Source organism: Myxocyprinus asiaticus, chromosome 1 (assembly GCF_019703515.2).
Source record: "Myxocyprinus asiaticus isolate MX2 ecotype Aquarium Trade chromosome 1, UBuf_Myxa_2, whole genome shotgun sequence".
Classification (NCBI taxonomy): Eukaryota; Metazoa; Chordata; class Actinopteri; order Cypriniformes; family Catostomidae; genus Myxocyprinus; species Myxocyprinus asiaticus.
This window is the reverse complement of record NC_059344.1, coordinates 12,067,295-12,081,062: the sequence shown is the minus strand read 5'-3', so window position 1 is coordinate 12,081,062 and position 13,768 is coordinate 12,067,295. Positions and strand designations below refer to the sequence as shown.

At 36.3% G+C, this 13,768-nt stretch overlaps 1 protein-coding gene across 1 annotated transcript in view; it reads right to left on the bottom strand.

The window, feature by feature from the left end:
* LOC127445583 (synaptotagmin-7-like) overlaps window positions 1–13,768 on the bottom strand; it is a 213,897-nt gene that overhangs the window by 70,664 nt on the left and 129,465 nt on the right. Inside the window, exon 5 of the mRNA XM_051705738.1 lies at window positions 8,389–8,739. Coding sequence (XP_051561698.1) covers window positions 8,389–8,739 — 351 coding nt within the window. The remainder of the gene's footprint in view (window positions 1–8,388; window positions 8,740–13,768) is intronic.

The window sequence follows — 13,768 nt, the reverse complement described above, 5'->3', positions numbered from 1 at the left end:
ATGTTCAACAGGGTCTTAAAATGAGACACATTCAAAGTGCGAACTAGACTCGGGACTCCTGCTGTATTGGGGGCTGATCTGTAGATAGTGCCACCTCAAAAACAAGAGGGGTAAGGATTTGTGCTCCCTTGTCTTGACAGATTTATTGAGCGCTGGACAAAATGTGGCTGGTAACTTTAAGGAAAATAGAGAGCCAAGATGACCATCAGTCTAATAATCCAATACAACAACAAAAACAAGTGATAATTGTACACACATTTCATTTATTTATTTTATCATAATTTTTTCTTTCGAGTTTATAACATTTTATATTTTATATATATATATATATATATATTTTTTTTTTAAGATTTAAGTTTTATTTAGCAAAAGTTGAATTTAGTTTGTTATTTTATTATTTCTACATAAGTAATATTACTATAGCCTTATATAAAAAAGCTCTTGCTCACATTAAACATCATAAATAAGATATATTTATTTATATGGGTTTAAAAGAATTAATAAGAGGCTTGAAGAAAAAAGCTCTTGCTCACATTTAACAATGCTTCATTTTGTCTATCTTCACTTATTTTATCAATATTTGTTTTTGTAAAAATTCATATCAATAAAAAGAGGCACTGCTATAGTCCACTAGAGTTCAGCATCAGCACCTATAGGCCCAGAGCTTCACAACTCCAGCACAATAGCACAAATCACTCTGGTCCCTTGACCAGGCAGGAGCTTAATTGCCTGTCAGACAATCATAGTATTGGGGAATTCGAGCTGGAGCCAGTTGCGTTTTTTCAACCCCGTGAATTGAAAGATTATTACTAGTGCACCAGTCAGGACTTCATCTGTGCTGGAAAATAGATATTAAAATTGAAACTGGTTGCAGATAAATATCTACTGAATGATAAGTTATATGTACATGTCTCATACAATTATACTACCAGTTAAAAGTTTTAAAAAGGTGTGTCTGTGAGTAGGACACACCAACTCATTCCTTATTGTTTCTTTTCATAATTTTCCAATAATAATTAGAGTAATAGTCAAGCCATTAAAACTATGAAATAACACAAAAGGAAGTATGGGAATTATGTACCTGTAGTGACCAAAAAAGAAAGCTTTGCACACTCTTGGCATTCTCGATGTGATGAGTACCAATGTATGATGGCACTGTCTGCTTTTCCTTCACAATCTAATTTAACTTATTCATGTAAAAAAAATATATATATATATTTAAAGACACCATAGAATCAAAATGAGAGATTTGTGTCTTTTATGCTAATGCATGTTTGCTTTGAGCCCATCATCAGTATATGCCAGAGTACTCCTAAACATTGACAAAATTAACTTGTAGATGGCATATGTGTTTAAAAACATACAGGTTGAAATTTTTTAAATTTGCATCTGGATATATATCAGGTTATAATGCTCCTCTCTATCACTTGATCATTATTTGATGAATTACCGCTGATATGTTCGATAAAAAATGTACACAAAAATCTCATTTAAATAACATCAATTTTACCATCTGCTTTCATCTGATGGTAATAGCGTAATATAAACTGTGCCGAGCAATTTATGTAAATGAAGCACAATCTATAATAAGCCTGATTTATATGGAAAGGAGGCATGTTTGCGAGGAAAAGAAATAATAATGACTTAATTTAAAAACTGAAGACGCAGCGCTATTTCAGCGCTGATTGCATCTGCTTAAACTAGATTGTGGGTGGTTAGTGATTAAAAAGATGCAGGTTTCTGCACTGAAATACCAACTGCCACAGCTGTTTAGTGACAGATTTCTCTTAAGGAAAACCGGACCAAAAATATTTGATGACTCATCTTGCTCTACAAACATTTTTGTTCAGTCAACATATGAGAATGTCTTTTTTTAAATCACCTACAACTGATCAGCAAGTAGCAAATCATGGTTCATTATTTGGCGTCAATAAAGTTCAGTAAAGGTCAAAAGTTCTTGAGCTACTCTCAGTCTGTGCCTACCAAAATTCAAACCACTGCCCCCAGTGGCACGTATGAGCTCCGGGATTAAATGTGCAACACCAAAAGTGAGTTGTTTTTGTAAATGATGTTATACAGTCAACAGGAATGCATATTTTATTAACCACACTGTCTGCAAAAAGGACTTTGTGACTGTTACATTGTTTTTACATGATTCTAAATTGGTCTGCACCAAGCAAAGCTTCAGTGCTTGATAAATGGTAAGCCAAACATGTTGACTTCTCGTGTGATCAGGTTGATATAATGTTTGAGCCCTTTGTCCTGCCCAAATATCCTGTTTCAACAACCCAACACAGGAAAGGAAACGTTAAGCATTTCATGGGTCTTTAAATGCTCCTTGACTCAATGTGATCCAGCTGTCTCTCTCTTTCTCTACTCCATGACAATTAATCATGGTCAGAGGTGGAAAGTAACAAATTACAACTACTCTCGTTACAGTACTTGAGTACATTTTTCACATTTTTCTACTTTTTTAAAGTATTAATAAATAATAGTACTTTTACTTGAGTTGATTAAAAATGAAGTATTCAACTTATGCTACGATTATTTTTCACCACAATTACAAAGTACAAAAAATACATAATAGTTTAGAATTTTTGGGAAGAAGAAAGTTATAAGCGCTAAATCTGTTTTAAACTAAAATGTGATGTGTGCAGCACGATGGAAGCCCGCAGGGTACAGCATCTTTCATAAACTGCCGCCGGTGTCCTCTGTTCTAGCTTCTTCAAAACTTTCTGCCCTGTCACTATACAAGAACTGTAATACTGTGATTTTCTGCATATTTCATTTTATTCTGGAAAGGAGCCGTTTATTCAGGTACGAGGAAACTGATGTTTTACCACTGATCAAACTTCACTTGTTTTTAAGGTAGGCAATGTTTAAATGTGTCAAACATTAACACAATGTAGTTTGACATATATGTGGGGATATCTTGTTTACTTGCTATATGTCTAAAACAAACCTTTAAATACAATGCCAATAGTGTCAGGAATTAACAGGGACTCGGGGCAAAAATGCCACCGAAATTAACAAAAATATCCCAGAAATTCAAAATATGGAGGCAAAAAATGCCCACGCAAGGAGTTCCTGTGTTTTATTAATAATATCTGATATAGTTACAGTTACACACATTGCGATGTTCTTTTGACTTTTCACTGAACATTATTTTTTTGAACATTATTACCTGCCATCCAGTTCCTCACACTATCGTGCGCACAGACAGGCTCTTCACTTCTATTGTACTCCCGTGTTAAATTCCATAACCGTTCGCCCCTCTTGTTCAAAATAAACTTTCCTAGTGGGTAACACTCTCAGTCACGGTGCTGTACTGTACTTCCCTGCCCTGTGCTGCTGTTTATCTGTCTGAAAAGTCTCGCCCGCTAGAGGCCAAAAGAGTGCAAGGGATGGATGTTACATAAAGAAGGTATGAGAAATCACAAAACATATTGTAATTAAATGCTACAATTTACTTAATAATAATATATCAATATGTTAAATAACCATAATGTAAATTAAGACTTTATTATTACAGCTGTAATACAATAATACATATACAGAACAACCATTTTTAGTGTTTGAATCAATCATATCTCTCACTAAACACTGTGTGAAATGTTTATTTTTGCCTTATTTTATTTAGTTGGCATGTAGGAGTTGATAACAGTTTGCTTAATAATCTCATTCCATGTATGGATAATTTCTGCAATATCATAGAGGATATATGTCCTCCTCTATGATACTGAATTATATTAGTTTTGTACAGTATGGTAACTTAATAGCCAAAATACTTGGACATACGTGAATGAGAATAAACCTTAAATAGGAATGTGTTTCAGTCACAATGCACATTATGTAGTTTAGAGGTGATTTAGAGACATTTAGAATGTTACAAATGGCTATTTCTATTTAAATAAATGTTGTATTCTTAACATTTTCTGTTTGTATAAGAATCCTCTTGCAGCAATGCAGGTCTTTGGCATTTAGAAGCTGCTAGTTTAGGACCTGTGAGGAGTCTGTTTTTCAGACTAGAGACTGTGATTTACTTGTCTTTTGTTGTGCATCTGGCTGCCCTCTTCCCTCTCTATCCTGGTTAGAGATTCTTTTTTTCAAAACAGTAATGCATGGAATAGCCTTCATCTATCTAAAACAATAGACTTTAGGAGAAAATAGAATTTCACTTTTTGCCTATTTTTTAAAAAAACCCACTGTATTGTGATTTCCGCATGGTAGTGCAAACATTTTCAATTGTTCTAATAATAAGAGAATTTTCTTGAGTACCAAATTAGCACTTTAGAATGCTTTAGTAAGGAATAAGTGACACAGTATGTGTTTGCCTCCATGGGTAAAGAAAAAAACGAATAAATACCACTTAAAACAATAATTTCAAACCGTAATAATAATTTGCAGTTAATGATTTTGGCAGTATTTTTTATCAGTTTAATGCATCCTTGGTGAAAGGAAGCATCAATTTCTTTCAAGAACAAAAATGTCTTTGTGGTCTAAAAATGGAAGCGTATCTACTATATATAATATTGTTTTCAAGTAACTTGTAACGTAATTACTTGAGTAGTTTTTCGGCAAACTACTTATTTACTCTTATTTGAGTCATAATATTTCTCAGTACTTCTACTTGTACTCAAGTGAATTATTTCTTCAGTAGCAGTAAAATCACTACTCTTTCCACCACTGATCATGGTAGTAATGATCCTGAGGACAGGAGATCAATTCTGTGTAGAGTTGACCTGCCAGAAGAGAACAGAACACATATACGGATACTAAACCCCTGACCCCCCACACACACACGCATGCGCACATACACAAACAGGCATGTGTGTAAGCTTAAAGGCTCTCACAAACAGGCACAGAGTTCATAGAAAAGCACTCATTTCGCTCCTCCTCTTTCATTCCTTCCTTCCATTTTCACTGTCACAGAGGATTTTCATTGAATTGGATTTCATGAAAGATATTGGGTATTTGATTAGCCTTAGTTATTGAAAGGTGAAACCACAAAATCAACATGCCTGAATTTCTTGGATTTTCATTGGAAATATTGCCAGCTCTTCTAACAATACAGTGTTTCTTCCACCGCTATGCTGTTTGAACAGCGCTCTGGCAAGATTATCTTTTGTTTTTTGACTTGTGACTTTGCAGTCTGATTTAAATGTGATGAGATAAAAAGACTTTGTGACGTAAACTTTGCTGGTATAACTAATACAGAGACAATTAACAGACAACTTGTCTTTTTATTGTGTTGTCTTCGCTACAGTGCAACCAGTTTAGTATGATTCAGAAAATAAATGACAACTTTAAGCCATTTCTTTTAATGAATCAGAGAAAAGATGCTCAAAATCACAAGTTATTAGTGAGAATCAGTCTAACGAATGATTCACGGAATCTGTCAGTATGGTTACTGAATTATCATCTACATTTCTGACTGAATGTTTACTGTATAAGACAAAGGTGATTAAAAACTTGTTACAAATAAATAGCAGTTTTATTTAGTTTTAAGTTAGGACCCATTAAATGTACGAATGACTGCAATTGATTCCTATAACACAGAAGAATCTAAATCAGATTAGGTCATTGTGCTTAAAAGCACTGTAGCTAGACAACTCAGGCATTGATGAAGATTTATGGATTATGGATTATGTAAAGTAGTTCCCTCCTCTACAGCACAGATTGAAATCAGCATTTACTTAATCTATGTAGAAAAGATACAGATAGGCACACTTGAGTAATCTACTTTCTCTGGCCCTTCTTCTACCCTGCAGTGTACAGGTGTACAGTCATGATGAAGATGCTCAAACCAAACAGATGGACAAGCAGAGAGAAACAGAAGGCCACAGAGAGACACAGGACGCAATCAGGCATGAGTAAGTGATAGAGCACGATGACAAACAAAGTGCTCATATAGACATGAGCAAGCAATGGCGCGTGAGAGAAGTCAAGAAACAAGCATGAACAAGTGACAGAGCGTAAGGAAAGGGCAGCGCCTGAGCAGGTTGGAGACAGTGCAGCCAAGCACAGTAGAAAAACACTTGCAAGACTAAGCAAGCGACTTGAATTGATACGTTTGTCAAGACAAACTTTGAATGCTGGCTTGACAAAACCTTGTCTGAAAGTTGAAAAACAAAACAAAACAACAACATTAAAGTTTGAAGGTTAATTAGGCTTTATGTAGTTTAAAAACTTGCTAGGATGATGTCAAGTAGTTACTCAGGATTTCTAAGTGGTTGCTAGACAGTTGCTAAGGTATTATGGGTGGTTGCTAGGGAGAGGGAGGGAGAGTGGGAGGAGTGGTGCTGGAACAAGATGGACAGGTTGTGATATCACTATATGGTAAAGCTGTATATGAATATATTATACTCAACTAAACCGTATGATTATTAATATTATCTATCTATTACAATTTTATATATAAATTTAACTATCTGACTATTTTAAGCTTTCATACAAGTCTTTGTCAAACATCAATTTGTCTTGACTAAGTTATAGTCAAAAATTCTCAGAGAAGTCTATGGGACTTTTGATGATCTGCTACGGGAAAACCAATCATTTAGAAAAGATACAGCAACCCGAGTCAGAACAGGCTGAAGGATTGTGCCGAGTTTGGCTGATCTAGCCTGAAAATTCTAGGAGAAGATATTTTACATCTAGGGTAAGGGAACATTCCAGAACCAAAGTTTTTACAATAACTTTACAAACATAAAAACATTATTATGTTTGCCAAGCCAACATAATACAATAAAGACAAGATAAAGACAAAAGTATTAAGAAGCAAATAGTTATAAGATGCATGAGTTTTGACCTGTGAAAAAGACCAGTATATGTTGTCTTTTTTGTGTTGGTGTGCTGGTGTCCCCATCAGACTCTTAAACAAGCTTAAACAACAAGACTTTCTGCTAGACTTAGCTGGTGAACAACATGGTTATACTGGACCACCATCTAGACCAGCACTAACCAGTATAGTTAGTAGTGCAACGGCTTAGACCAGCATGGAAATTCATGTTTGTCTGAAATGGCCTTTTCAGCAGGTTGAACACGGAGCTGGATCCAGTAAAATAAGGGCATCCTACACACTGATATTTCAAGGATTCGCTTGGGGGCAAAAACATCAATAATATTCAGCAATTTCAGTAAAATTAGAAATGGAGGGGTTATTATAGAAGCATTAATAAAGCGACTGGTATAGCGGCACACAGTTCATTAGATGGACATGAAGATTCCAGGAAAGAAATACAGTAAAGATGGTGAATCTTCTCACAAATAGTACATTATTACATAATTTATGCTTTATGCAAAAAACAGAGATACATATACAGTGTGGAGGTCAACCATTAGCACATACATCTTATATAAAATTGAGGTGCAACTGGTTAGCTTGGAGGATAATTCCTTTACAGTTGGAAGAGATCATAACCAGTGGCAGTAAAGTGATAGAGTGAACTGTTGTTTTAATCAGTCAAAAAGGCAGAAGTGAGGCTAATAGAAATTTGCCTGCTTAAGCATCAATAACCAATCATTATCAGGGGGTAACCTTTCAAGCCAATCAGCTTTCATTATCACTAAAGTGCATGGTCAGCATGACAAGTGAAGAGAGAGACTTTAGAGGCTCGAATTTAGCCAAATTATCGAAGAAATCCACAATATAGGAGTGAAATGTGGAGTTCTTCTACACATAGGTGAGTAGATGTTAGATGGAATAGGGCTCTCTATTATCAAGATGTTTTTAATAAGATATCAGGGAGAGATGTGTGTGGGTGCATAATTATCAGCAAGAATTTTCTTTTTATCAATTTCTGAGTTTTATCAATACTGATTTACATTTAAGCCTCCCTAGAAAATTCCATCAACGATCTTCGCTGATCCTAAGGACATAGAAGAGCATTATGGATGGAAGTCCAATTAGGCACCGATAGGTGATGAACGTACATTTGCTGAATGAATGGATTGAATTAAAAATGAGAACCTGGTCAAAGATTACATACATTAAAGTTTAAAGGTAAAGTGTATATTTTTATGTCAAAATACTTTTCCTGTCCTAATTTAATGTGCAGGCACAAAATACCTTCCAAAAGAGTGTAAACGCTGTGCCTCTTTTACAACATTGCTCTGTTTGTTTAAGTGGTTTGATATATCAAATTCTGACTGAACCAATAGCATGAGTTTGGGGCGGGACTACGGTTTGTTGAACAATTTAAGGTGGTGGTCAGGATGGAATGGGTGGTAGAAGTTTTTGGAAACCTGTTTTGATACTTCATTTTTCATATCATAATTATTGTAATTCCGTTTGGTGCCACTAGTGGTGCAGAAATTACACACTTCACCTTTGAGGGCAACTTCCAAAGTCAAAAGAATAATCATTATAAAATGGTATTTCAGACTCACAGAAATGACTTGACATCCATGCCTCTGTTGCGGATCTGTCCCATCATGTGGTCCCAGCTTCCAGGATTGGAGCGTGATCGTGCCCCTCCACCCGACCTGTAGCGGGATGCCCCTGCCCCAGCCGGGCTACCACGCACCCCCCGCGGGCCCCCCCGGTGGCCCCCACCCCCGGGCCCAGTGTGCAGTTGGCCCAGACTCTGGGAGGTGGCTGGGGGGTCGTTGGGGCCTGGTGGGGGCTGGTGGGTTAAGGGCTGCTGGAGGCTTTGCTGCCTGACCAGGGGCCTGGGGCAGGCTGCTGAGGATGGGATGTGCTCCAGGGTGGAGGTGGTGGACAGAGAGGGGTCCCCAAAACTGGCACCATATCATACGAAAAGGGGCCAAGTTGTGGGGCAAGACAAAGACGAGAACAGAGCAGAACAGGGAAAGGGAGGAAGTCCCAAAATACAGGAGAAAGAAAGTAGATAGGATTAATGTAAAGGGAAGTAGAGAGTAACAGGAAGTGGAAGCCAGGCATGAAAACACAACATAATGAGAAAGAGTGTTGGGATATAGAAGAGAAACAAATAAGGCCACAGGAAAGGGAAAGAGAAAGTGACGGAACAGACATTTTAAGACATCAATTAAGGGAGACAGAAAAGCGCAATGAGGAAATGAAAGAAAAGAAATAAAGCAAAGTTAGACAGCAATGTTAACAAAATGTGCAATATTCACTTAAGCACCACATTAGTCCCTCTTCCACCAAAAGGGTGCTGGTGCCCAATCTAGTGATAGGCTGATATATCGTCCAGTCCAATTAATCGGCAGATATTTTTCCTTTTATTTATTTTTTTTTGTTGCAATTATAAGCATCTGCCGATAACCTTGTTTGCTTGGCTGATTAACAGAAATGTTAATTTTCTTTTGTGTCAGTTCCGAAATCTACCAATAGATTTGCCAATGGATAGTCAACATTTTATGTTTTCAAGGTTTTTTCTTTTCAAGTGTATGCAAATTTGGCTAAATATTGCATACAATGGGCCTCATTCATGAAACATGAGCAGAACGAATTTTTGAGTAAATAGTTTTCGTATTTTCAAAACGTTAGTCAGAAAGAACAAAATTTACACCTGCTCCCGACCATGTGTAAATCGAGTGAATGACATCCGAACATGTTGGGTTCTCTCAGAGAAACTGCTATGACCACATTTTTATAGAAATAAAATTCAATTAGTAAAGAGAAAATGTATAATTAAATGAGTGAATTTAACCTTAAAAAAAAAAAAACATAAATAATAATCATTAAAAAAGCTTTTATTTAGAAACATTTGTTTGCTGCTTGCATTTATTTATCAAAGTATATTTTTTCCCCCACTCTGCTTATCGTTTTTCCAGCAGAGGTTCTTGGAGTGAATGGTTCATGGAAAGACACAGTTTGCATTTGATTTTCTCACAAAAAATCAAATAATGCCCTCTTACATGACTGGCTCTGTCTAGAAATTTTTTTATTGATATAACCTCTATATAATTTAGATTTCATAATTTAGTACACGCATCGGTATATCGTGTTCAGTTGATAACATATGGTCAATGGTAATGCTGTTAAACCCATAAATAAACACATTGCGGCAGGAGCGTACACAAGACAGTAGTCTACAACGGGGAAAAAAAGAAAAAGCCTGCTGTCATATAGCTTGCAAATCTGTAATATCTTACAGCGTTTCCGTCAAAGACCTTCTTCAGGCATTCTATTAATTTCTTTGAAGATTTTTCCTGTTGCAAGGGAAGTATATCACAGTCTTGGATTTACTCGAGAAGTTTCTCCATTGACTCTGGCGATGCGCTCAACTGAACCAGAGAAGGTTGTGGACATCCTCCTGCCGACATCATGTCAAACCATTTTGATTGACCTCTTGGACTGTTTAATTCACAAAAGAACTTCTAATGACAGCAAAAGCATGAGATGACTGTAAGTTTTATAGAACGAACATGTGAACATTGCTAAATCATTATATTACGATGTGAATGCACTCCATAAAAAAAGCCCAACCTTTTATTACTGTTTGCATAGATGTTAAAAGCTTCCTACTCTCATTTACTAGCAAGTCTGAAGCCTTCCTTATATGGCGTTTCCATGGGCGTGGAATATTATAATTGTGAATGAACATACACGCGCACTCTATTTACGGATGACTGGAATTCACTAACATACACACGTTTTACTAACAAATCATGAAATCGGCGGAAAGTTTTCTGGAAGCTCCATTTTATGCATAAATTACTCCTAATTGTTTTATACATTCCCAAACTTTTCATGAATGAGGCCCAATAAGTGTTTGTTTCACATTAGAAATTGTGTGCACATCTGATTTGCTATTGTTAAACTGTATTATGTTTATCTGCATTTATATCAGCCATCCTGCTCTCTAGATATTGGTATAGATATTGGCCATTGAAATCGGCCATTGAAAAACATATATTGGTCAACCCCAGCCCAATCTGGAACCATTCTGTCTGTTTCCACCATTTTGGAAATAGTGAATCAGCTCCTTACCAGCCTCTAAAACCTGCTGGTCTTGAACCAGGAACTGCTAATGTAAGAGGTTGGGGGGCAGGAAAATGTTTACACCAAGTAAAGTTTTCAGAACAACAGCAACTCTGGCTAGACTGATGCAAAACAAAACTAGTTCTGTCTCAATATAATCAATGAAGCTGTCTATACTGGAAAAGCCCAAATGTGCCATGAGCAACCGTTGCCTCAAAAGTAGCAGTTGCATCAAAAGGAAACAGTAGTTGGTTCTGATTAGGTATGCAGTTCCCCCGGCTAAACACCAGATGAGCACTGGCTCTGGCACAGGCACCATTTTAATGGAAAAGGGGTAACTGTGTCTCTTATTGCATGACCTGACTAAGGCATGTGTCTTATAAACCCACCTTCCTTTCACTAAAGACATCTGTATGCTTTACGACTCCTACACATGTTCACCATCTACATACCTCACCTTTCTTTCTTTTCTGTCTCTTTAGGATCTCAATTAAATTATCATTTGTATCCTCTGTACCCCTGACGACAGCTTCCTTGGGTCCGTGTCATTTCTGATTAGTGTAAAGTCTTGTTGAGCTGTTCTGTTTGATGTTAATGCTCTGCTGGAGGATTTACTGCACCAGGGTTAAGAGCCACTATGCACCCCTATACAGACCCCAATGTTTTAACTCTGGGAGGTGTCCCTGGTGAGTATATCTGTGAACTGAATGAATGTCAGCAATAACTCAAAGTCTACCCCCATTCTTAAACACTTGTCAAGGTTGCAGAAGGAACGGCGGCATGTTAGTGGTCATGAATTCATGTAAATGAGTTAAATGAAACAGCTATTAGACACTGTGACTGTCTTTTGAATGTTATGATGGCAAGTGAGTATGATTATTAGACTTGGTGAGTAGGCATTTCTTGCCATAATGTTGTAATTTAGCCAAATAATGTTCATGAATCAACATCCTTTCTTGGTCCTAGAACAACTTTCCTATCAGCCAGTCAGATTTCAGGGTTAGGGAAAGGGAAGGGATAGGGTTAGGCTCAGGCTCAGGGGCTAGCACAACATTCCTATGAACTTATAATTTCCCTCTGATTTTAAAGGTATATTATGGTTCAGAAACATATCTGCAAAATTATGGTGACCAGGCATTTCTTACAATGCGTGGCCAAGTAGCATGCGTGCCTGGATTAACATCCTTTGTTGGACCTGTAACATCATTCCTATAAACCCTCATAGCCTAAACTCTTAACCATATCCTTCCCCTAAAACCAATCGGAAATGATTGGTTGGAAAGAGTGTTATTCAAGACCAAACCTCAGCCCTAAAGGTGCATTTAACTCCATGGAGTAAATTGTCAAGCTACATTGTTACAGTGTTGCACACAGGTTAAGCATTGTAATGTGATGCTCAAAGTTAAAACTATTTCAACTTTGATGATGTTTGCCGCTGACATTTCAAAATGCAGCCAATGATTACCGGACAATTTGCATTATGTATCACTACTTGGGTGGTGCTGGCACAAAAGTATATGACCCAATGTCAGAAGTGTATCCTGAGATTTAAAGAATAATAATCATATTAAACATTGGATGGAAGTAATAAATTGTTACATTGTAAATGGCCCTTCATTGATGCTAGAGAGGTGAGTTTGAGAGATTGGTTCTAATTTGATTTGTTCTGATCTGATTGGTTTATAGAAATGTTGTGCCAGGACCAATAAGGAAGTTGGTCCATTTTAAGCTGCCACAGGCATTTAGCGACTGCAACTGCTTCATAAAAGAGAGTAAGATAAATACCATATATACTATACAGCTCTAGAAAAATTTTAAGAGACCACTGCAAAATTATCAGTTTCTCTGGATTTACTATTTATAGGTAATGTGTTTGAGTAAAGAAAATTTTAGTTTTATTCTATAAATTACTGACAACATTTCTGAAAACACTGCATCTTTTTTGTTATTTTAACCAGTTGTCATTTTCGTCAAATAAATGCTCTAAATGACAATATTTTTATTTGGAATTTGGGAGAAATGTTGTCAATATTTTATAGAATAAAACAAAAATGTTCAATTTATTGGAAAACATAGCTATAAATAGTAAATTAAGAGAAAAAATGTTCAAAAAAATTAGAAAAAAATAATATATATATATATATATATATATGCATTTATGTAATGCTGTATATCACCCTGCACTTACGCCCATTATGCAGCTTGAACTGTCATTAAACAACTTACATTCCTAATCTACTCTATTTCTCATCTCTGCTTCATTTCTGTGTGTTATAAATAGGGTTTGAATAGCAGGGAACAAAGAGAAGTGTGTGGGGGTTGTGGACTCAGTAGGAACAATGATCAAAGCAAGAAAACACTGAGGCAAAGGAAAGCATAATCAAAGAATAAAAGAAAAAAAAAAACATTGCTCTCCAAATGAAGTCTTTCTGTTTCGGTTTCTTTAGAGGAAAAATGAAAAGGTTTTCTCGTTGGATTCAGATAGCCTCTGGCTGCTGCCAGACATGAACAATGTGTGAAATTCGACATTAAAGTGCAAGCACTTTGTTAAACACTATGCCTGAATAGTCAATTTTAGGCCTTCTCAGATGAACTTTTAAGTATATATTCTCATAGATAAATATTCTATGGCTGACTGAGAAATAGCACACAAAGCCAACATTACAGTTGGTTTTCTCACATCTTCTGTAACACAGCAGCAATTTCATATTGAAAAATTATAATGGATCTTATTTTTTAAATAATATATTGGCCGATCTTTTTCATGAAACGAAAGTGAATGGGGACTGGGGATGTTAAGCCCCAAAATGAGAAAAAAGCACCTTAAAAGTATCATTAAAGATGTCCATATATATTGTG